Genomic DNA, 24,832 nt, shown 5'->3' on the forward strand with positions numbered 1-24,832 from the left:
CCTTCACTTTGCTGGTACTGCATTTCTTCTTAGGAAAATCCACATGTAATCCACAACGTGCATTTACCCTTGGCTCTGTTCACAAAGCAGATTTTGCAAAGTCAAAAAGTATTAGGTATTCTGTGTCAGAAATCCTATCAGTTTCTGCTGCAGTTCTGGCCAATTAACGGAGCGCACACCTGCTGTGGTTTCCATTGGCATCCACCCAGACATGGTGCCAAGAAAGGACATGTTCTTTCTCGGATGGTCGCAGCTATAAACCACAGCCACATAAGTTGAAAACAATGGGAGGCAGATCTTGCAAAGCCGCTGTGTTGTTGTTGTTTTTTTTACTCTGCATGAACGGAGCCTCGAACTGGATTTTCGCATTCAGGTTTTTGGATTCAAAAAGAGGAGAAGACTTATCCTTTCCTATATATGTGTCCTCAATTTTATGATCCACTCCTGGCTCTAGGTTCAAAAACTGCATCGAAAAACCTGAATGTGGAAACCCAGCCTTACGAGTCCCTCAACTACGAAGCATTTGGTTTAAGAAGACGCCTGCATGGCTCCTATGTGCAGCCCTGGAATATGTAAACACTCATTAAAATATGAAGCAGAAATGTGTTTTTCCTTCGAAAAAGGTTTATTATGAAGAGGTTTTGTACACTGATTTCGTGACAGGCTTTAGGCACACTTCTGTGCAGCACATTCACGCTTCCATGGACTGTGAATTCATATCTGATTATCGCAGGCTCGGGCAGAATGGGCAGTCATGGTTGGTTGAAGGCCAAGATTTAGCACACTGTGGATGAAACAAAGCACTTTACTGCACACGTGATGCATATACAGTATGTACAAATCTATAACCTACTACTAACTATATCACATGTGTAAGGTTAGCCACGCAGCCGGCTCCTTCTAAAACAAAGATTTCTTTAAATAAATCTGAACAGGTGGTCTGCTCCCAATCTATGTATTTCTATGTAGCCAACAATTTATCTTTCTATTTTTTAGGCACATAACAAAACATTAAACACGGATGCGGACCCATTCACTTGAATGGGTCCGCAAATGCGGAGATGCGGAATTGTACGGAACGGAAGCACAGAACGGAACCCTACGGAAGAACTACGGAGTGCTTCCGTGGGGTTTCATCCTGTACTTCCGTTCCGCAAAAAGATAGAACATGTCCTATCTTTTTGGGGAACAGCCGGATCGCGGACCCATTCAAGTGAATGGGTCAGCGATCCGCTGTGGCTGTCCCACGGACTGTGTTCGTGCATTGCGGCCCGCAGCACGACCACGGGGCGCACACATTTGTGTGCGGGGGACCTAGTGGAAGAAATGTGGCAGATCCACTTTGATGCTTACCTCTCGGTGTATGGCATGGTGACAAGACACAGGCTGCCGGTCATGTGGCTGTACAATCTTCTGGCACATCAAACACACCTGCAAAGGAACATGGGAAAATTGTTTTACCCCCTCAACAGTGGAATGACTTTCCCCACACACATAAAAGATTCAGTTTGCTCTCTACAGATCATACCTGTGGCCGCACTGAATATCCTCCATAAGTTGAAGGCAGGAAAACAGGGTTTATTTGTGCGACTGGATACTGAGGCCTGCCATGACCTACAGACTAAGGAAACAGAACATTGGGTCAAAATCCATGGTATTAGCTGACAATCTAATGTGTATGGAAGTCTCCCGACTTTCCCCCAACAGCAGATCTCAGAGAAAAGAAGGGTGGGGGTACGGTAGATTTCAACACGCCCAAACCTTTTGTTCTCAGAGGAGTTAAGATACCATCAGAGTTGTCCGGCAGCGTCTTATCCCCCTTCTCCAGACTAACACAAGCACGCTCTCCAAACCGAATGTGAATCTGTATGTGAGCATTAGGAATGGCTGTTGGACGACAGCTACCAAAAATGTATGGCTAGCATTGAATTTCTATAATGTGATGCACGGTCCATCATTGCATTCTGGGTGAGCTGCTTAACGCTTCATGAACACGACCGTGTCCGTTCTGCGGTCTGCAAACTGTGGGTCTGCATAACATGAATGCAGTCTGTATGCATGCCACATTTTTCTGCGAACCCAATAACTTCAATGGGTCTGTGGTCTGCACTTTGCAGCTAAGTATAGTAACATCTGCGGACGGCAAAACAGAAATAGTCGTGTGCATGAGGCTTTAGTACAAGATAAGTAAATCAATGAATTTCCAAAGCTTTAGGCCAAGCATGGCCAACCTTTTGCTCTCCAGCTGTTGTAAAACTACAACTCCCACCGTGCCCTGCTGCAGGCTGATAGCTGTAGGCAGTCTGAGCATGCTGGGAGTTGTAGTTTTGCAACAGCTGGAGAGCCTCAGGTTGGCCATGCCTGCTTTAGGCTCTTTTATGTGCATTGTACCTATCTGTAACACAGTAAAAACATGTGCCCATATTTACTAAGGTTTTTGCGCCGGAGTTCAAGCATAAGTTGGACCTTCTTTTTGGCACAAATGAATTTAGACAAATTAATGATTTGTCACAAAAAGAGCAGATAATTGTACTTCCTGACAGGGTCTCTAAAATAGATTTACCGAGACACAAGATTTACTACTGCTGAGCAGCAGTTTTATGGTGTAAAATAATGGTCCTAAGCAGGGCTGGCCAACCTGCGGCTCTCCAGCTGTTGTAAAACTACAACTCCCACCATGCCCTGCTGTAGGCTGATAGCTGTAGGCAGATTGGGCATGCTGGGAGTTTAAGTTTTGCAACAGCTGGAGAGCAGGTTGACCATCCCTGGTCTAAAGTAAGCCAACTAAGAGTCCTAAAAGAGGACCGGTCACCACAAAATGCAAGCACCATGTTATAGAGCAGGAGAAGCTGAGCAGATTGATTTTGAATTTTGTGGGGAAAGATTCAGTAAAGTCAGTCATTTATACATTTATGTCTCTGCTTTTTCTACTTCCTGTGAACAGGTATTGATACAGGAAGGGGGAGTTATCAATGATTGATAGCATTGTGTGTATATACGTGTGCATAGTGAGATAACTGTCAGTCACTGGTAACCCCTCAGGAGACAGAAAAAATAGGATTTTTTGTGCTTACTTGTAAAATCCTTTTCTCGCTGAGTTCATTGGGGGACACAGCTCCCACCCTGTATGTACAATGATGGTTCTCCTAGATGGGTCCATGTGGTTCTTGATGATGACCCATCTCCGGTTTTCTTCCTTTTTATTGCTTTCTGTTGGATTCTCCAGGCTGCTCCTACTGCTTTTGTACAAACTGATTAGCTCAGTGTCTGCAGGAGGGGTATAGCTGAGAGGAGGAGCTCACACTTTTTTGCTTAGTGTCGCCTCCTAGTGGTAGCAGCTATACCTATAGTCTTCTGTGTCCCCCAATGAACTCGGCGAGAAAAGGATTTTACAGGTAAGCACAAAAAATCCTATTTTCTCGCTCCTATCATTGGGGGACACAGAAGACCATGGGACATTAAAGAACAGTACCATGGGGAGGGAATAAGACCAGAACAAATCGAAAACATTTCATAAGGCCCCGCACAGAATTGTGGGGGAAGGACACACCAAAAAACCCTGAAAAAATGGGCAGGTAGAGCCATTCCCAGTAAGGCCAGCCAGAGAGCGGCTGAATACAGGCCCCGGCTGGGCAGAAGAAGAACAGCACAGCGGACATAAGCCACGGCTTAGGAGACTTCGGAAGAAATGGAAAGCATACAGAATATCCACAGATGGACCAGAAAGAAAACAAGTCAGTCACCAGAACAAACGGAGCGACTGCAGGAATACCGGAGAGAGAAAACAAAACCTGGGCCTAGAAAACTTCTAAAGAAATGGTACTCAAGGATCAGTACCCCAGGACAAAAAAACAACCTAGAGTGATCAACAGAAACGACATGGCATGATAAAAAGAAAAGAGAGAAGAGACACAATGGAACAAGGTAGTGGAACCGACCGAAAAAAATAAAAATAAAAATTTTGGGGATTAACCTAGTAGGATAAGAAAAAAAAACGTCCCTTTCAGACCTACGGCTAAGGTGTTTGCCTCATAAGAGTGTTCTCCAAGGAAAATGACAATGTGGAAAGCAGAGGTATGTAGAGGAGGACCTTAAGCTCTGTAACAAGAGAGGAGAGAAGCCGTCTGATACCTATGGAAGGCTGCCTGGACTGGCCTAACCAGAAACTAAAGAAAAAAAATTACCTAGTCCAAGGGAACAGGTAGAAGCGACATTGATGTCTGAAAATATGAAGGTTGTGTAAACCCACCAGACACTAACGACCGCCACTGCGGAACCTCTCCGCCAAAAGAAGAAGAGAATGTGGCTATCAGAGGAATGTAAAAAACGGCCAGTCAGGAACCAGAGATGGTAGAAATATTGTGCCAGGAAGGGAGTGTGGACCTTGAACGCCACAAAATCCCAGAAAAAAAATGGAAAAGGAACCAATACTACCAGCGCAGGCAATCCACAGCAGACAGGGGGGCATACGATAGCCCAATGGCTATGGAAACTGGCCAAGCAGGCAGAAATAGCATCTGGGGGAAGTGCAACTATTCGCCCTGCGGAAGGGGAGAAGTAGAAGAACCAATAGAGAACCAGTATTAGTGGTGACAATAAGGAAATCACGACCGCTCTACCCGGCGAGGGAAGAAATGCAGACAACTCACATATGCAACCGGATAAGTGCATACCCAAACTCCACCAGGAGGTAACGCTGGTGCCTTCACCGTAGCAAGATGGTAGAGGCGATGCACTACATGTGAAGGTAACAAGGCGCTAAGCCAGTGCCATAGAAATCGGTAGGTTATACCAGGTACAGAAAACGTATTAATGCCCACCAGGAGTGAACAAACCCATCACCTGCAGCATGGCTTGGTATGGGCATTTGACCAGCGCCATAAGGAATAAGTGTACCTCTCAGCCACAGTCTCAGGAACACCATACATACCATGCTTGGTGGATCTACCGCACCCAGTGATGGCAGACGGGAGCACAGTGCCAACTGTGGGAGAAGGAAAAGTAGACACAAGCACAGCTACAATGAGCGAGAAAGTTACACCCCCAAAAGGAGAAATGTTTTGTAGAAATTACACAAAAAGCTAGGGCCGATACTCCATGTGGAGGAAGGGGGTGTGGCAAGAACCCGCGGTGCTGCGCCCACTGACAAAGAGTCCTGTAGCCAGAACACAGTAACTGCCGCCATTTGAAGAAGGAACACAAACACTCTCCCGGGAAGGGGTCACACAGTAGACTGCCTTAAAGGGGGATGCCATACCAGCAGAGGAGGGCCACCATGAATTGGTGCTAGCGTATACTCCACCTGAGAGGAAAGAAAACTGGCACCCAGTGCAGACGTTTCACCTACTGAAGGAGTGTGGAGGCCGAGCGTGCCAAGGAACAGCAACAAAATTAGAATGCTCCCCTCAGGGACTCAAGGCATGAGGAAAGGTATGTCATGGGTCAACACCCTGGGAAGACAGAGGCCGCCACGTAGACGCCCGACACATATCCGTACAATGACTACCTGAGGAAGGGGATAGTGTGAAAGTAGTCACACTATCCAGTGGTAGTGCCAAAATACCACGTAAGACGGGGGATAAGGCGATTGTAGGAACCACGTCCAGCAAATAGACCACTCCTGGAACGGGATGCAATGCAACAAGAGAGAAGAGAGAGTAGTCGCGGTAGTCAATGTGCAAGCAATCAATCCGCCTAAGAAAGACGGATAATGCGATAGCGCGGAAGCTTTCAGAGGTAGGGTAATTACTCCACCTATGGAAAGAGGTGGACCCCGACATGATGTACAGTATCCACTGGTAGTGCAAGTACTACTGGTTGTGCAACTACTCCACCGATGGAAGGAGGGTAATGCTACAGGAACTACAGTAAGCAGTTGTAGTGCCCTGCTCCACCTATAGAAGGGGGGAAACCAACAGGACAGATGATATCCAGTATTAGTGCAATGCTACCGGATGTATAGGATCCCATGGGAAGTGCAAATACCCTGCCTATGAAAAAAGAGACTAATGATATAGAATGAATAGGATCCAGTGGTAAGTGCAAATACTCCGCCTATGGAAGGAGGGTAATGCTACAGGCTGTACAGTATCCAGTGGTAGTGCAAATACTCCGCCTATGGAAGGAGGGTAATGGCACAGGGGGTACAGCATCCAGTGCAAGGGCAATTAATCCGCCTAAGGAGGGTAATGCCACAGGATGAAGGTATCCAATGGAAGTGCAAATAATCCGCCTATGGAAGGAGGCAATGCAACCGGACAGTCAGGGTCCAGTGGTAAATGCCCGTATACTGGTAGTTTAACTACTCCGCTTATGAAGGGAGGGCAATGCTACAGGACCTATGTAGGGCTGCAGCTATCGATTATTTTAGTAATTATTATTATTATTATTATTATTTATTATTTAAGCGCCATTCATTCCATAGCGCTGTACATATGATAAGGGGTGCACATACATAATACAGACAATTGCACTAATCATAAACAAAATGAGTTACAAACTGGTACAGAAGGAGAGAGGGCCCTGCCCGTGAGGGCTTACAATCTACATGGTATGGGAGAAGGACACAGTAGGTGCGGGTTAAGTTGGTCATGGCGGTATAGAGGCAGCAGGGTCACTGGTTGTAGGCTTGTCTGAAGAGGTGGGTTTTCAGGTTTCTTTTGAAGGATTCCACTGTAGGTGAGAGTCTGATATGTTGGGGTAGCGAGTTCCAGAGTATGGGGGATGCACGGGAGAAATCCTGGAGTCGATTGTGGGAAGAGGCAATAAGAGGAGAGGAGAGAAGGAGGTCTTGTGAGGATCGGAGAGTGCGTGTGGGGGTGTATCGGGAAATTAGCTCAGAGATGTAGGGAGGGGACAGGTTATGGACGGCCTTGTATGTATTTGTAAGTACTTTGAAGTGAATTCGTTGGGCAATGGGGAGCCAGTGAAGGGATTGGCAAAGGGGAGAGGCAGAGGAATAATAGGGTGAGAGGTGGATTAGTCGGGCAGCAGAGTTGAGGATAGATTGGAGGGGTGCGAGAGTGCTAGATGGAAGGCCACAGAGGAGAATGTTGCAGTAGTCTAGGCGGGAGATAATGAGGGCATGTACAAGTATTTTCGCAGATTCAAAGTTAAGGAAAGCGCGGATGCGGGAGATGTTTTTGAGTTGGAGACGGCAGGTGGTGGAAAGGGCTTGGATGTGCGGTCGGAAGGAAAGGGCAGAATCCAAGATCACTCCAAGGCAGCGGGCTTTGTTGACTGGGGATAATGTGCAGCCATTGATCGTGATAGATAGGTCTGTTGGGGGGGTTGAACAAGATGGGGGAAAGATTATGAATTCTGTCTTATCCATGTTAAGTTTAAGAAAGCGAGAGGCGAAGAAGGATGATATAGAAGATAGACATTGTGGGATTCTAGATAGTAAGGTGGTGATGTCTGGACCAGAGAGGTAGATTTGTGTGTCATCAGCGTAGGAGTGATACTGAAAGCCATAGGACTCTATGAGCTGTCCCAGGCCAAAAGTGTAGATAGAGAAGAGCAGGGGTCCTAGGACAGAGCCTTGCGGGACACCAACAGAGAGGGAATGAGACGAGGAGGTGGTGCGGGAGTGGGAGACGCTGAATGTCCGGTCTGTGAGGTATGATGTGATCCAGGAGAGGGCCAGGTCAGTGATGCCAAGAGATGAGAGAGTTTGCAACAGAAGGGAGTGGTCAACAGTGTCGAAGGCAGAGGACAGGTCAAGGAGAAGGAGGACAGAGTATTGTTTCTTGGTTTTGGCTGTGAGTAGGTCATTGGTGACTTTGGTAAGGGCAGTCTCGGTCGAGTGGTGGAGTCGGAAGCCAGATTGTAGGCGGTCAAAGAGGGAGCAGGAGGAGAGGTGGGAGGACAGTTCTGAATGGACATGTTGTTCAAGTAGCTTTGAGGCATACGGAAGAAGTGATATGGGGCGATAACTGGACAAGGAAGATGGGTCAAGTGAAGGTTTTTTGAGGATGGGTGTAATGGTAGCATGTTTAAAAGCAGAGGGGAAGACACCAGAGTTTAGTGATAGGTTGAAGAGATGAGTTAGGGCTGGGATAAACACTGCAGTGAGGTTAGGGATGAGGTGGGATGGGATTGGGTCAAGTGCACAGGTGGTCAGATGAGATTTGGAGAGTAGAGTGGAGAGTTTACCTTCTGTAATGGTAGAGAAGTGGGTTTTGGGAGAAGAGGACCGAGCAGTTGTGTAGAGGGTCTGTGGGGACTGTGTAGTAAAGCTTTCTCTGATGTGGACTATCTTTTGTTTGAAATATTTGGCAAAGTCCTCAGCTGAGAAGAGAGGAGAGGGTGGGGGCGCTGGGGGACGGAGAAGGGAATTAAAAGTGCTAAAAAGTTGTTTAGGGCTGTGGGACAGGGAAGATATGAGAGATGAGAAGTAAGCCTGTTTTGCATCAGCGAGTGAGGATTTGAATATGAGGAGGGATTGCTTGTATGCGGTGAAATGATCTTTAGAATGGGATTTCTTCCATTGCCGCTCAGCAGCCCTGGAAGCTTGTCTGAGTTTTTTGGTCAGGTTGGTGTGCCAGGGTTGTCTGTTGATTTTCCGGATTTTGTTGTGTGTGAGGGGGGCAACAGTGTCCAGAGCTGTACTTAATGTGGTGTTATATAGGGTGGTAGCAGCTTCTGGGTCTTGGAGGCAACAGATGGTAGAGAGTGGGAGAAGAGAGTCAGAAAGCAAGCAAAAGTCAAGCTGTTTGAGGTTCCTGCGGGGGTGTGCTAGTGTGTGGACCGGGGGAGCTGCAGAAGAGACCAATGAAGAGAAGGTGAGTAGATTGTGGTCGGATAGGGGGAGAGGCAAATTAGAAAGGTTAGATAGGGAGCAGAGGCGGGAAAAGATCAGATCCAGAGTGTGACCATCTCTGTGGGTGGGAGCTGAAGACCACTGTGATAAGCCGAAGGAGGAAGAGAGCGACAGGAGTTTAGAGGCGGCCGAGTGGCATGTGTCAATAGGGATGTTGAAGTCACCCATGATGATAGTGGGGATGTCGGCAGAAAGAAAGTGTAGTAGCCAGGTGTTAAAGTGGTCAAGAAATATGGTGGCTGGGCCTGGGGGGCGGTAAATGACTGCTACTTGAAGGTTGGAGGGAGAGTAGATGCGAACAGAGTGTACTTCAAATGAGGTGAGCGTAATGGAGGGTGGCAGTGGAGTTGGGCTGTAGGAGCAGGTGTCTGATAGGAGAAGACCAACTCCTCCACCATGTTTGCAGCCAGGGCGGGGGGTGTGAGTGAATTGAAATCCACTATAAGAGAGTGCAGCAGGGGAGGTGGTGTCTGAGGGTGTCAGCCATGTCTCTGTGAGACCCAGAAAGGAAAGGTTTTGAGAGATGAACAGTTCATGGATGTATGACAGTTTGTTACAGACAGAGCGCGCGTTCCATAATGCTCCTGCAAGAGGAACTAAAGGCACAGGGGTCAGAGGAATGGTTATTAGGTTTAAGGGGTTGTAGAAATTTGTAGACGGAGATTTGTAGTGGGACATGGAGGTGATAATGGGGATTTGCTGAGGGGGTCCTGGATTTGGAGAGATATCACCAGCAGTAAGGAGAAGCAGAGAAAGTGTTAATAGATGAGAATAGGAGAGGGCATGAGGTGTCTGTGTGTGTTTGGGAAGGAAGTGTTTTATGTTGGCAAACAGGTTTGTGCAAGCGGTCAGATGAGAAGGTAAGATGGACGAAGAGATGAATAGTTCCTTGCTGGGTGAATGGATGTGGGGGTATTTCAGGAGGTTATGGACAAGTAGGAGGAGTACGAGGAAAAAATTAAACATTGTTTGCATTGACTATGTCTGTAATTACCTGTGGTCCCCTTCTGGTCCAATTCTGGTATAATTCAGTCTGTGCACTTAAAAAGTTGCACTTGAGAGATGTTGCATGTAGAAAGACCAAGGTCTGAAAAGACCTAAGACCTTAGATTTATACCACTCAGTGATCAATCAGGTGTGACCAAGAGGGGAGGGGGCTACATATGGCCTTATCAAGATAGCACCAGATACAGGGGTGAAATAGTCAATGTAAACAAATACTCAATAAATCCAGCAGGATAAGAGACATTAATAGTTCAATGCAATCATACCAAGATTTAGAAGGAGAGATGAGAGGGGGTGGACAATATCAGACTGGAAAAGCTGGGTGTAGCAGTAAGCTTCAATGCAATCATACCAAGATTTAGAAGGAGAGATGAGAGGGGGTGGACAATATCAGACTGGAAAAGCTGGGTGTAGCAGTAAGCTTCAATGCAATCATACCAAGATTTAGAAGGAGAGATGAGAGGGGGTGGACAATATCAGACTGGAAAAGCTGGGTGTAGCAGTAAGCTTCAATGCAATCATACCAAGATTTAGAAGGAGAGATGAGAGGGGGTGGACAATATCAGACTGGAAAAGCTGGGTGTAGCAGTAAGCTTCAATGCAATCATACCAAGATTTAGAAGGAGAGATGAGAGGGGGTGGACAATATCAGACTGGAAAAGCTGGGTGTAGCAGTAAGCTTCAATGCAATCATACCAAGATTTAGAAGGAGAGATGAGAGGGGGTGGACAATATCAGACTGGAAAAGCTGGGTGTAGCAGTAAGCTTCAATGCAATCATACCAAGATTTAGAAGGAGAGATGAGAGGGGGTGGACAATATCAGACTGGAAAAGCTGGGTGTAGCAGTAAGCTTCAATGCAATCATACCAAGATTTAGAAGGAGAGATGAGAGGGGGTGGACAATATCAGACTGGAAAAGCTGGGTGTAGCAGTAAGCTTCAATGCAATCATACCAAGATTTAGAAGGAGAGATGAGAGGGGGTGGACAATATCAGACTGGAAAAGCTGGGTGTAGCAGTAAGCTTCAATGCAATCATACCAAGATTTAGAAGGAGAGATGAGAGGGGGTGGACAATATCAGACTGGAAAAGCTGGGTGTAGCAGTAAGCTTCAATGCAATCATACCAAGATTTAGAAGGAGAGATGAGAGGGGGTGGACAATATCAGACTGGAAAAGCTGGGTGTAGCAGTAAGCTTCAATGCAATCATACCAAGATTTAGAAGGAGAGATGAGAGGGGGTGGACAATATCAGACTGGAAAAGCTGGGTGTAGCAGTAAGCTTCAATGCAATCATACCAAGATTTAGAAGGAGAGATGAGAGGGGGTGGACAATATCAGACTGGAAAAGCTGGGTGTAGCAGTAAGCTTCAATGCAATCATACCAAGATTTAGAAGGAGAGATGAGAGGGGGTGGACAATATCAGACTGGAAAAGCTGGGTGTAGCAGTAAGCTTCAATGCAATCATACCTGGAGATGAGAGAATTGGGTGATGGTCAGTAAGCAGTGATGACAAAGTGGAATCAATATCCATAATATTACATTCTGGTATAATTCAGTCTGTGCACTTAAAAAGTTGCACTTGAGAGATGTTGCATGTAGAAAGACCAAGGACCAAGTAACCAAGTAATCAAGTGTTCTACCGATTAATCCAACGATTAATCGAGTATTCTAATACGAAAAAACTAGTTAAAAGAACGTTATCTATATAAACTCATCAGCCCCCCTGCAATCAGTCTCCCCCCCCCGTGCCATCAGCTCCTCCCCAGTGCCATCAGTTCCCCTTCCCTTGTGCCATCAGTTCCCCCTCCAATGCAATTAGTTCCTCCACCAATGCCACCAGCTGCCCCCACTGCAATCAGTTCCCCCAATCCCCCTCCTAACCATCAGTGCCCAGCCGCAGCGCCAGTGAACTAAAATGTCCTGACGATGTGTGTACGTCAGGATCCAGTGCAGCGCTGTGCAGGCAGGCGGGTGACCACGGAGCGTGAGTAATAGCAAGCTCTTTACTCACACTCCGTGGTCACATGGCACAAACGAATCATCGATGCAAAAAAATATGCATCGAGGATCTTTTTGTGTCGAGTTAATCGATTAATTTGAGTAATGTAGTATGTAGCTAGCGGTAGTGCAAGCACACTGCCTATCCACTTTAGTGCTATAGGGCGATGGGAACTAGGCCCAAAATAGGACCGGAGCTCCAAGTGTTAATTGTTGTTAAAATTACACTGAGCCCCAATCCTATTAACCCTTTCTTGAGTTATAACGAATCACTTTTCCCTCAGCCACAGGAGCTCTGAAGCAAGGAAGGGGTTAAATAGCAGGTTGGGGTTGGAGCTCAGTGGGCCGCTGGTGGAGCGAAGATATGGGCGCGAAAGTTTTGCGCTCTTAGAGCACAGCCGCCCCCCCCCCCCCCCCCCCCAACACTCTGGAAGAATGCGGTCTAGTAGGCCACAGAGCCGGGGCCTCGCGTACAGGCAGGCCGACCGGAAGCGCTTTCGGCTGGGAGAGTCAAGGGGAGTGTCGAGGTCGAGGGGATCTTGCCCCCAAACAGATGAGGCCGGGAACGGGCGTACCGATGCCCAGAGGAGAAGCAGTGGCTGCCTTGGAGGCATCCGACGGCTGTAAATGCACCGCAGGGCCTGGAGGAAGGTGAGGGGCTGGGGATGGGAGATGGGACCAAGGGTCGGAGAATCACGGGCTACAGGAACAGGGCCAAGGTTCTGAAGAAAAAAAGCTATTTTCCCGTGGTCACGAGAGAACACAGGAGAAGGGGACCCAGCAGGGAAGAATAACCCCTAGAACCCAGTTAAAGGAGGATAAGGGGGGGCTCAGGCACAGGGGGGCCAGCAGGGAAGGGTAGGTAATATACTTACCTAAACGTTTTCTGCCCACCCTGATTCCAGCAGGGTCACCTTCCTCAGTGTGCTGCTCCTTGGGGAGGGCGTCTACACCAGTAACAGGGGGGACTTCTAGAAGTAGGAGACAAGGTGACACTGTAGCTGGCGGGTAACAGCGGGTTAGAGAACCACTGTTCCTCCTTGTCCTCCAGAGGTGGGGAACGAGCAGCAGGCTTGAGGACCCGCTGGTCTCCCCCCTCAAGTGTGGGAAAAACAGGTGGTTAGAGCCCACCTGCAGCCCGAACCTGAAAAAGAAAAAAGCTTTGGCAGACCAGCAGGAAAACATGTCTGCCTCCAACGGACACTAAGCTAAAACGGATTAGCTCAGTGTCTGCAGGAGGGGTATAGCTGAGAGGAGAAGCTAACACTTTTTTGCTTAGTGTTGCCTCCTAGTGGCAACAGCTATACCCATGGTCTTCTGTGTCCCCCAATGATATGAGCGAGAAAGCAGAGATATTCGTAAATGTATAAACGACAGGTTTACTGAATCTTTTCCCACAAAACTATACATCACTCTGCTCAGCTTCTCCTGCTCTATAACATGGTGCTTGCAGATTTCATTGCAATTTGCAGTGACACGTCCTCTTTAAATTTACCTTGTAAATGTGGACTTTTTTGTTTTAAAACTTAAAGGGAACCTGACATCAACTTTATACTACCCTCACTGGGGGCAGCACAAAGTATTGACAGATGCTGAATTCAGCAGTTTGTCACTCGTGAACTAATATAAAGTGGTTACCGAGAACTTACTGTATAATCATCGCGGAAGACTTACAGGCTGCCTGAGACTGTTATTCATGAGACTCTACTCTCTCCATTCACCCATCGATGACTGACAGTTTTCTCCTTTGAACAGCACTGAGGTGAATACTGTCAATCATCTATGGGTGGTATGACTCTTCTCTGGCAGCCCATGACTGTTCTGAGAAGAGTATTAAGCAAGTTCTGTCTCTACTTCATGCCCTCACTAAGGGTCCATTCAAATGTCTGCAAATGTTTTGCGGTCCGCAAAACACGGATACCAGCCGTGTGATTTCCGCATTTTGCGGCCCTGTGATTGCAGAACGGATGTGGACCCTGAACTACGGACGTCTGAATGGACCCTAAAAGTAGCATAAAGTTGACAACAGGCTCCCTTTATGTAATGTGCCCTATAAGACAACCATTTGTCTTACCTTTGCAATTGGGTTTGTAGATTCTTTCAGCTGAAGCTGTTCTATATGTTCTTCAACAAGATGGCACAATGCCTCCACTGTGAGGCCAGACAGGGCGCCACGTTTCTTCTTAATCTGCTGAAGGATTTCGGTTAAATGTCCTCTAAACAAGAAGGCAACACAGTCAGGAAATGAGAAAACCAAGAGAAACCAATGTGCATAAAACGCCATCATAATAACAATGCAGTAACGCTAGAACTATAAAAAGATACTGACATATAGAGGAAAAGCATGCCATGTTTCCTGCCCCTTCTGGTAAACAATTGCAATATCAACACGTGTGCCACATGGTCATAATATACTTACTTATTGCATTGCGGGAACCTGGCTTGCAGCTTTTCAAGAATTTTGCTCAACTTGTCAGTGCCAGGTGGACCAGAAGCTTCAGCAGTGCCTGGATTGTGAGAAGCAGTGGGCAGACTTGGACCTGAGGCCACATTACCGGGGAAAGATGGCGGAGGAACTGTCACTGGATAGGAACGCTGGTATGGCAGAGAAGGTTTTCCCTGGATGGCAATGTCTGTAGTTGGCATCACCTGAGCAGGGGCAAGAGCAATTCTATGTAACATGACGGTGGGCTGCAAACAAGGAAAGAAATCATTACATTTTTATACAATATTACAGAAATAAGGTCAAGCAGATTGTATGTCTAAAGCAAACACACAGAGGAGACGAAGAATACATACAACCGTACCCAGGCTGCCGAACAAAATGCAATCTCGCTAGGTTACATTCACGCTGCATTTGCAGAGTCTATTTTCATATGTGCTGGGAACGTGCTGGCACATACCAGAATTTTATCGATAGGTGCTATTTACCCAAAGGAGGAAAAAAAGTGTCGTTTTGGCCTCTGTTGGGCTAGTATCATTTAGAGTACTTTTTAGTAGTTTTTTTTTATTTGCAACATGCTACTGTATTTCACATAGAGGCATCCTACAAAATGTATGTATGCAGCATGGTATGGACCCTATGGACAACATATGCCTCTGCTCTGTCTATATGGTGAGATATGTTGGAGGATAGCCTCCTTCTGCAAAGAAACCGGGCATGTAAGTCTAAAAAGGCTTGACCCAGCATAAATGTATCACTAGGGATGAGTGAACTTTTGTTTTTCAAGTTCGGGTATAATGTGCAATTCCGTTATGGTTTAGTTATCACGGAATATAACAGAATGCTATGACGGAATGCACCAGGGGCGCCTTTAAGAGGCGTTCCGTTTTGTATTCCGTCATAATAGAAGTCTATAGGCAGCATAACGGATCTGTCTGGTTCCTGTTATGCAGGACGGAAAACCAAGTTCCGTTAAGCTGCCCATAGACTTCTATTATGACGGAATACAAAACGGAACGCCTCTTAAAGGCGCCCCTGGTGCATTCCGTCATAGCATTCTGTTATATTCCGTGATAACTAAACCATAACGGAATTGCACTAATACCTGAACCTGAAAAACAAAAGTTCACTCATCCCTACTTATCACCTATCCACAGACCGCTCACCGATAACAAGAACATGCCTCCTAAGTGGTTATGCACGCACACCTCCACTCAGTGACCGATAACCGAGCGCTGTACTATTTCCATCACTCTCATAGTGACTGCAGCAGTGGTACGGCTAGATGTAAAGATCAACGCATTATGTACGCTTTTAATAAACTATGGATGGGGAGCGAGGAAACTTACATCAGATGGAGGCGGAGTCAGATTTGGAGCCATTATTAACGGTAAGCTGCTCAGTTTGGTGCCGTTCTTCACTTGCTTGATTTGGGTTTCAAATTGCTCCTAAAAAGAAAAAAATATTAATAATTAACCTCTTAAGGACCAAGCAAATGATTTGTTTTTCCATCCACACCTTCAAAGAATCATAGCTTTTTTATTTTTATAGACATATGAGGATTTTTGTACTTTTTAACCGCTTAAAGAGGACCTGTCACCAAAAAATTAATCTAATGTAATCTGAAAGCACCGTGTTACAGAGCAGGAGAAGCTGAGTGGATTGATGTATGTATTTCTGGGAAAAGATTCAGTAAAACTTGTACATTTCTACATTTACATCTGCAGCCCTGTAAAGAGCTATCAGTACAGGTACAGGTAGGACACTTATGCACACAATGTCATCAATCACTGATAACTCCGCCCTCCTGAACCGATACTGTTCACAAAACGTAGAAAAAGCAGAGATATAAATGTATAAATTACGGGTTTTACTGAAACTTTTTTCACAAAAATATATATCAAACTGCTCGGCTCCTTCTGCTGTCAGCTTGCTTCACTTTTTGGTGACAGGTCCTCTTTAACCCCTTTGCTACATAAGTGCAAACATGGCGCCCCAACAGCAGAGACCCGCAGCTAATGACCACGACCGGCAATATCTCATTAAAGCCTTCTTACCGGGCTTCTTACTGGCATCCTTTGCGGCCAATGAGAATGCTGGTAATTGATTTCAATGCGCTGAGTCTCTCTGAAGACCAGCAGGTGGCAGGCCAACATAAGAAATTAGCAATTCTGTACAAATAGTGGATCTAACAAATTCATGATTGCTCAGAATAAATAAAAAAAATGGATTTTGTAGGCTCAAATATGAGCTTCAAAATCATAAAAAATTTTTTTTAAATTTATAAAAAAAATTATATAAAAACTTAAATCATCCCCCTTTCCATAGAATGAAAAAAAAAATATACAGAAATAAAAAATCTAAACATCATGGGTATCACCGAAAATGCCCGTACTATTAAAATATTTTTCCAATACGGCGAATGGCTCTCCTCCATTCATACCCCACCCCCCCAGCAATGCCATTTCCGCCCTCCCCCTGCTACATCACTAGCAGCCGATAACCCCGCCCTTTACCTTCACCATCAATGACAAGTCTCACTCAGGCAGAGTGAGATTTGTCACTGATGCTGCTAGTGATGTAGCAGGGGGAGGGCGGCAATGGCATTACTGGGGGGGTGGGGTATGAATGGAGGAGAGGTGTGCTTGGGCTCTGCAGGAGCGCGGGTCTGGGCAGTCAATGGGGGCATTCCTGGGCTCCTTAGAATGAAAATAAAAAAAAACACATGTGGAAAGAAGGTATGAAGTGCTGGAAGGACATACTTTTGGTTTAATAGCGATTAGCCAGGTGACACATTACCTTTAAGGAACGGGCTGTTTTTGGGAAATTTGACTTGTGTCACTTTATGTGCTAATACCGGTAACTTTCGAGCACTTTTACTTATCCAGGCCCTTCTGAGACTGTTTTCTCATGACACATTGTACTTCATGACAGTGGTAAATTTGAGTCAATATAATTCAGATAGTGATACCTCATAAGATAGTTATTATTTTACATTTCGCATATGTCTAACTTATGTTTGCATCCTTTTGTAAATTTCATTTTATTTTTTAGAAGGAAATGTTGACCGGGCGAGAACCCTACTTACAGCCTGCAGGCAGTGTGCGACCAGGACTTCTTACCATTTGATTTTTTAGGACATTAGAAGGCTTAGAAATTTTAGAAGCAATTCTTACAAATTATTAAAATTTTTTTATACAAAACCCGCTTTTTTAAGTACAGTTCAGTTAATGACGTCACTTTGTGGGGCTTACATAGTAGAAATCACCCCATTTTAGAAACTACACCCCTCAAGTTATTCAAAACTAGTTTTACAAGCTTTTTTAACCCTTTAGGTGTTCCACAAGCATTGAAAGGGTTCTCCAGGCTTTTAATATTGATTACCTATATTGGATATTTTTCTTAATTTATTTCAGTTTTGCACAATAAAAGTATATATAAAAAAAAACATGCTTTGGTATCTCCATTTTCTGAAAGACATTTTTTTTTTCAGCTGATTGTCTTATTTAAGGGCTAATTTTTTTGCGGGATGAGGTGACTGTTTGGTACCAAGACATACAACCTTTTGATCACTTGGTATCACTTTCTGTGAGTCAAGGAGACCAAAAAATGTCTGTTTTGGCACAGTTTTTATTTAGTTTTCTTTTTATGGCTTTCACGTGAAGGGGTGATTCATGTGACATTTTGATAGAGCGATACCTAATGTCTATTTTTCTTTCCCCCCCCCCCCCTACTTTTCACAGTTTTATATGTTTATTATAGAAAAGGGGCATTTTTAACTTGCAATGTATTTTTTTTTATTATGAAAAACACTCTTTTTTCAACTTTTTATTTTTGTCCCACTGTGGAACATTAACTTTTGGGGATCCAATCCCTTCTATAATGTATACACATGCATTGTAAGGCATTGACTGTGGGGACCCTTTACAGCCATCGGGTCCCGATCACCACAGCGCGGGGACCCGATGGGGACTGGGAGGGAGCCAGTACCCTCCACAAGTCTTGTGCATGCTGACCACAGCAAACAAGGGACTAATACGCTGGCATCAGTGTATGCACCGATGCCGGTGTATACAACAGGGGCTCGGCCGCCAGGCCTGTGCCGCTGATTTGGTGGGCGCAGCTCCTGCACCCACCTGATCAGAGCGCAGTACATGTACGGCGCTGGTCCTTAAGTCACGTCTCCCAGCCCCTTACATGTACGGAGCAGGTCGCCTATGGGTTAATGGAACTATTTAACAGTTTATATAATGTACTGTGAAACTGTAAATATATATCCTCTGGGTTTTGGGTTTCATGTTTACAGCGTTCACTGTGTGATAAAAATCATGTGATATTTATTCTTTGGGTCAGTATGATCACTGTGATACCAAATTGATATAGTTTTTGTTATATTATACTACTTTTAATAATTAAAAACCTTATATATATATTTTTTTTTGTGGGGCGCACTGTAGTTGTCATTGTGTACAAGACTCCAAGATTTTGATACTCATGGCCTTGATCTTCTGTCAGCTGTTATATTGTAGCTCCAATGCCGGAAGTTAGCACCAGAGCTACATAGCTCCATCCATTGTGTGGTGGACATAGCTGGTAACTGCAGTACTTTCCCCACTGTCTGGAAAACCAGTCATTATTTCCCACCCACAGTGACTGAGAGGAGTCATCACCTACCTGAAGATTTGTCTTTATTTGCTGAATACCGGCTAGCCTGGCATCCCACCTTTGCTTCAGCTGTTTCCACTCCAAATTAGGGGGAGCCACCCTGAGAAGAGATACACATTTATAATATCCTGATTAGTTGTCCATCCTGATGCCAACTGCATAGACTAATAATCGGAATCTGACCACGGGCAACACTTGCATGGTGTATCTATTCCACCCTCCTTAACCTGGTTCCTGGTTTCTTACCACACTCCAAGAATGTATTAATAGGCTTGACTTAACTAGACTGTGTGCTTAGGGTCATTGTCTTCATGAAAGGTGAACCTTATGCCCAGACTGAGGTCCAGAGCTCTCTAGATCAGGTTTTCATTCATTCACTCTGACCAGTCTCACTGTCCCAGCCGCTGAAAAACACCCCCAACAGCATGATGCTGCCACCACCATGCTTCACTGTAGGGATGGTATTGGGTAGGTGATGAGCAGTTCCTGGTTTCCTCCAGACATGATGCTTACAATTTAGGCCAAAGACATCAATCTTGGTTCCATCAGTAAAGTGTGAACATGAAGTCTCTGATCATTTGGACTTCATTGGGAGAGAAATCATATTATCAACCTTCATTTGAAGTGTAGCTGTGTAGTTGTCATCTTCATTAAAAGTTAGAGTTAAAAGTCTTTCTTTAAAGAGTGTCCGAACCCGAAGTCTTGCTCTTATCAGCAAAACAATCAGACCAGAGAATCTTGTTTCTCACAGTCTGAGAGACCTTTAGGTGCTTTTTTGCAAACTCCAGGTGGAGTTTCGTGTGTCTTTTACTGAGAGGAAGCTTCTTTCTGGCCACTCTGCCATAAAGCCCATATTGGGGAGTGCTGTAATGATGGTGGACCTTGTGGAAGTTTCTTCCATCTGCTCACAAAATGTTTGAAGCTTAGCCAGAGTGACCATTGGGTTCTTGGTCACCTCTTTTACCAAGGCTCCTTCTCCAAGTTTGGTGGGGCAGCCAGTTCTATGAAGAGTCCTGGATTTTCCAAACTTCCTCCATTTAAGGATTACGGAGGCCATTGTGGAACTTTCAGTTCAGCAGAAATATTTTTGTACCCTTCTCCACATCTGTGCTTGAACACAATCTTGTCTCTGAGCTCTACAGGCAAGTCTTTCCTCCTCATGACTTGGTTTTTTGCTCTGATATGCATTGTCTGCTTATATCAGGGGCGGGGAACCTCTGGATCATTTCAAGTGGCCCCTGCCAGAGCATATAATCCGAATACTAACGACCCTTTCCATTATGGAAGCCGTCATTAGCATGTGTGAGGCACGGGAAGGTGAGAACAGTGCTGCGATGGCTGTACTCACCTTCCCTGGTCTTCTTCCGGGCCCTGCTCTGTGTCCTGACACGTACTGTGTAAGGACGTAGTGCACAGAGGCGCGCACTATGACCTGATGCTGTGCGCAGTCAGGTAGCAGTATTACGCAGCGGGAAGAAGACCATGGAGGGTGAGTGAATCTGCTGAGTGGCAGTGCCATCCGGAGCTGGAGAGGTAAGTTTATATTTTTTTTTAGGGGGTCTGATTGAGGCTTTGGACTGGGGCTAATCTGAGGCTGAAGGAGGCTGGAGGGTCTGATGAGGCTGATCTGAGGCTAAGGGAGGGTCTGATCTGAGGATGGGGGTTCTGATCATAGGCTGATGTAGGCTGGGGGTTCTGATGCAAGTTTGATCTGAGGCTGATGGAGGTGGGGGGCTGATCTGAGCCTGAGAAAGGGACAGAGGCAGGGACAATTGGGAAGACAGAGACAGGGAGAGTGGAAGCTGGGTGAACCCCTCTCTGGACCCCTCTGGGATGAACTTTGCTTCCATTAATGCCAAGTAAAGAACGAAATATATAATATTCTCAATTTCAAAATTAGACTGCTATATTTGGTCAAAATGGCACCTGCACTATATATAACATATGTACAGTGCAGGCACCATTTAGTGCTGCAAGAATCCAGAGCTCTGGATGTTTTTTAAATTGAATTGCAATTTCTGTAACTTAGCCCTAAGTCAATTATATGTTTGACCAAATATGGCAGTCACATTTTTAAGTTGAGATTTTTGTATGGCCCACGAACGATGTTACAAAAAGGTAGAAAAAAAGGTTCCCCACCCCTGCCTTATATAGGCAGGGCTGTGTCTTTCCAAACCATGTTCAATCAGCTGAATTTACCACAGGTGGACTCCAATGAAGGTGTAGAAACATCTCAAAGATGATCAAGAGAAATGAGAAGCCCCCAGAGCTAAATTTCAAGTTTCATAGCAAAAGGTCTGCATACTTATCTCCATGTCAAATTTTAGTTTTTTTTTATAAAATTAGCAAAAATGTCTAAAATTGAGAAGAATTTTTTTTTTATAGATATATAGTACAGACCAAAAGTTTGGACACACCTTCTCATTCAAACAGTTTTCTTTATTTTCATGACTATGAAAATTGTAGATTCACACTGAAGGCATCAAAACTATGAATTAACACATGTGGAATTATTTACATAACAAAAAAGTGTGAAACAACTGAAAATATGTCATATTCTAGGTTCTTCAAAGTAGCCACCTTTTACTTTGATTACTGCTTTGCACACTCTTGGCATTCTCTTGATGAGCTTCAAGAGGTAGTCACCTGAAATGGTTTTCACTTCACAGGTGTGCCCTGTCAGGTTTAATAAGTGGTATTTCTTGCCTTATAAATGGGGTTGGGACCATCAGTTGCGTTGTGGAGAAGTCAGGTGGATACACAGCTGATAGTCCTACTGAATAGACTGTTAGAATTTGTATTATGGCAAGAAAAAAGCAGCTAAGTAAAGAAAAACGAGTGGCCATCATTACTTTAAGAAATGAAGGTCAGTCAGTCCGAAAAATTGGGAAAACTTTGAAAGTGTCCCCAAGTGCAGTCCCAAAAACCATCAAGCGCTACAAAGAAACTGGCTCACATGCGGACCACCACAGGAAAGGAAGACCAAGAGTCACCTCTGCTGCGGAGGATAAGTTCATCCGAGTCACCAGCCTCAGAAATCGCAGGTTAACAGCAGCTCAGATTAGAGACCAGGTCAATGCCACACAGAGTTCTAGCAGCAGACACATCTCTAGAACAACTGTTAAGAGGAGACTGTGTGAATCAGGCCTTCATGGTAGAATATCTGCTAGGAAACCACTGCTAAGGACAGGCAACAAGCAGAAGAGACTTGTTTGGGCTAAAGAACACAAGGAATGGACATTAGACCAGTGGAAATCTGTGCTTTGGTCTGATGAGTCCAAATTTGAGATCTTTAGTTCCAACCACCGTGTCTTTGTGCGACACAGAAAAGGTGAACGGATGGACTCTACATGCCTGGTTCCCACCGTGAAGCATGGAGGAGGAGGTGTGATGGTGTGGGGGTGCTTTGCTGGTGACACTGTTGGGGATTTATTCAAAATTGAAGGCATACTGAACCAGCATGGCTACCACAGCATCTTGCAGCGGCATGCTATTCCATCCGGTTTGCGTTTAGTTGGCCCATCATTTATTTTTCAACAGGACAATGACCCCAAACACACCTCCAGGCTGTGTAAGGGCTTTTTGACCATGAAGGAGAGTGATGGGGTGCTGTGCCAGATGACCTGGCCTCCACAGTCACCGGACCTGAACCCAATCGAGATGGTTTGGGGTGAGCTGGACCGCAGAGTGAAGGCAAAAGGGCCAACAAGTGCTAAGCATCTCTGGGAACTCCTTCAAGACTATTGGAAGACCATTTCAGGTGACTACCTCTTGAAGCTCATCAAGAGAATGCCAAGAGTGTGCAAAGCAGTAATCAAAGCAAAAGGTGGCTACTTTGAATAACCTAGAATATGACATATTTTCCGTTGTTTCACACTTTTTTGTTATGTATATAATTCCACATGTGTTAATTCATAGTTTTGTATCAATCATGTATTTGGAAGAATTAAATTGAGTTACATAAAATATGCCTCTCCCTGCTCATTGATGAATTCCTTTAAGGAGACTGTCACCTTAAGTCAGTGATCAGCAACCTTCGGCACTCCAGCTGCTGTGAAACGACAACTCCCAACATGAAAACATGTTTGGCTGTTCTTCTATCTTCCATAGAAGTGAATAAAGCATTCTGGGAGTTATAGTTTCTGAACAGCTGGAGTACCAGAGATTGCTGATTCCTGCCTTAAGTAGTGCAATAAATGTGGAGATAGTTGGTGATTCTATGGACGTGTGTGCACACCCAATAACAAGCACATCTATGTAGTCATCTTATTATTCTATCATACAGAGTCTTGCATTACATGAACTCATTGGATTCCTATAGCTGATTTTTATAGAAACGAGTAGAAAGAATATACATGTCTTATTATATACAATATGGACATTTATCCTGCTTTCGAAACTGAGCCAGGGTCATAGTGCATTGTTTCTGCCGACATTAGATTGAATGGAGATTTAAAAAGGCATCTGTCAGCAGATTTGTACCTATGACACTGGCTGACCTGTTACATGTGCTCTTGGCAGCTGAAGGCATCTGTGTTGGGCTCATGTTCATATATCGGATAATGTACAGTAGAGAAACGAACAAATAGTGAATCAAATACAATATTTATTAAAATAAAATATCAAATAAAAAATGTTTTAGTATTATAAGAATAATTTATTATTTTATTATTGATTTTAAGTAGTATATATATATGGTATTAAAAATTATGATAGAAAATACCCACAACTTTATGAGTATTGGATATTAATTGTGTTTGCTGGTAGAGAGAGTCTATTATCTTGCGAATATGTATAAATAAGCGATTACTATAGATCAAGATATTGAACTTGTAACCTTATAGTGAGATGAGAACATTAAGGGAAAAAATTGTAAAAAAAATCGTATGAAAACCACATACGAATATATCCAGATGCGAATAATGAAGTAAACTAACCCAAAATCTTACAAGCTCCGAACCAGATTTTATAAAGAACTTTATTCAGAATAAGGGGTGGAACCTATATGAGTATATAAGGAAGTAAGGAGGATCTCATAAACCAGCTACTGATGAAGGGGTACGTAACCCCGAAACGCGTATAGCGATAGCGGATGAGATCCCGGCATTAAGAAGACACTGTACAGCACCTTAAACCACCGGCAGTGTTGTGCAAAAACTGCTTGAAAAAACTGCATGGAATATCTGTGAGTAATTGTCCGTACAGAGGTTGGTACCACCTCCGGAACAGAGCACAGATCACGTGGAAGTCTTCCAAGCTCCGATCACATGGGTTACTCAACACGTGGGACGCTGAACAGAACCGGGAAGAACGCCACCAAACAACGCGGTAATCGAGACCAGGACGAGCCGCAGACCCATACACGCTATCGGGTAAAAGAAGAAGGGTGAGTGACCTGATCTGTAGTGGAACGCTATTACAGTCAGGAATAGAAAAAGACCGGACTACTAGCAGTAAGTACGATTGGTATACTGCATTCAACTAATCCCTGATTTACTAATACCACCCCGATAATCTGTACCAGGAATAACTTGGACACAGCACATTGAACATTGGCATCAGACGGATTTTATTAATAATTTAATACCGTTCACATACCACTAGTTGGTGTGAAAATATCTTAAAGGATCTTTTAGGAGAGCACATGGATATTTGATTTATGAATTTCCAACACAGGATATGAATTCTCATTTTATCAATTTATATTTATAATAATTGTCATTTTCCAATACTGCAAAATTTTATGTGATTTTATAGAGTCGTATTTAAATGTTATGTAATGTCATTTAATAAATGTGTTGTACCCTATGTGTAACTGCAGATATTGAATGTCCACTATATCACACATTCTTTTATAATTCTTATGTGGTTGGGGTGAACCACACTTTAGTGTGAGC

At 44.5% G+C, this 24,832-nt stretch overlaps 1 protein-coding gene across 6 annotated transcripts in view; it reads right to left on the reverse strand.

Annotated features, from left to right (window-relative positions):
* Nucleotides 1–606: 606 nt before the first annotated feature.
* RNF214 (ring finger protein 214) overlaps nt 607–24,832 on the reverse strand; it is a 58,860-nt gene continuing 34,634 nt past the window's right edge. For 5 of the 6 annotated variants that reach the window (XM_044282251.1, XM_044282254.1, XM_044282252.1 and 2 more), the window contains exons 9-15: nt 18,945–19,035; nt 15,620–15,718; nt 14,247–14,518; nt 13,902–14,043; nt 1,529–1,621; nt 1,354–1,431; nt 607–784 (exon numbers count right to left, since the gene is read on the reverse strand). In XM_044282251.1, coding sequence (XP_044138186.1) covers nt 725–784; nt 1,354–1,431; nt 1,529–1,621; nt 13,902–14,043; nt 14,247–14,518; nt 15,620–15,718; nt 18,945–19,035 — 835 coding nt within the window. In that variant the 3' untranslated portion in view covers nt 607–724. The remainder of the gene's footprint in view (nt 785–1,353; nt 1,432–1,528; nt 1,622–13,901; nt 14,044–14,246; nt 14,519–15,619; nt 15,719–18,944; nt 19,036–24,832) is intronic. The other variant, XM_044282256.1, reaches the window with a different exon arrangement.

This window comes from Bufo gargarizans, chromosome 2 (genome assembly GCF_014858855.1).
Source record: "Bufo gargarizans isolate SCDJY-AF-19 chromosome 2, ASM1485885v1, whole genome shotgun sequence".
NCBI lineage: Eukaryota > Metazoa > Chordata > Amphibia > Anura > Bufonidae > Bufo > Bufo gargarizans.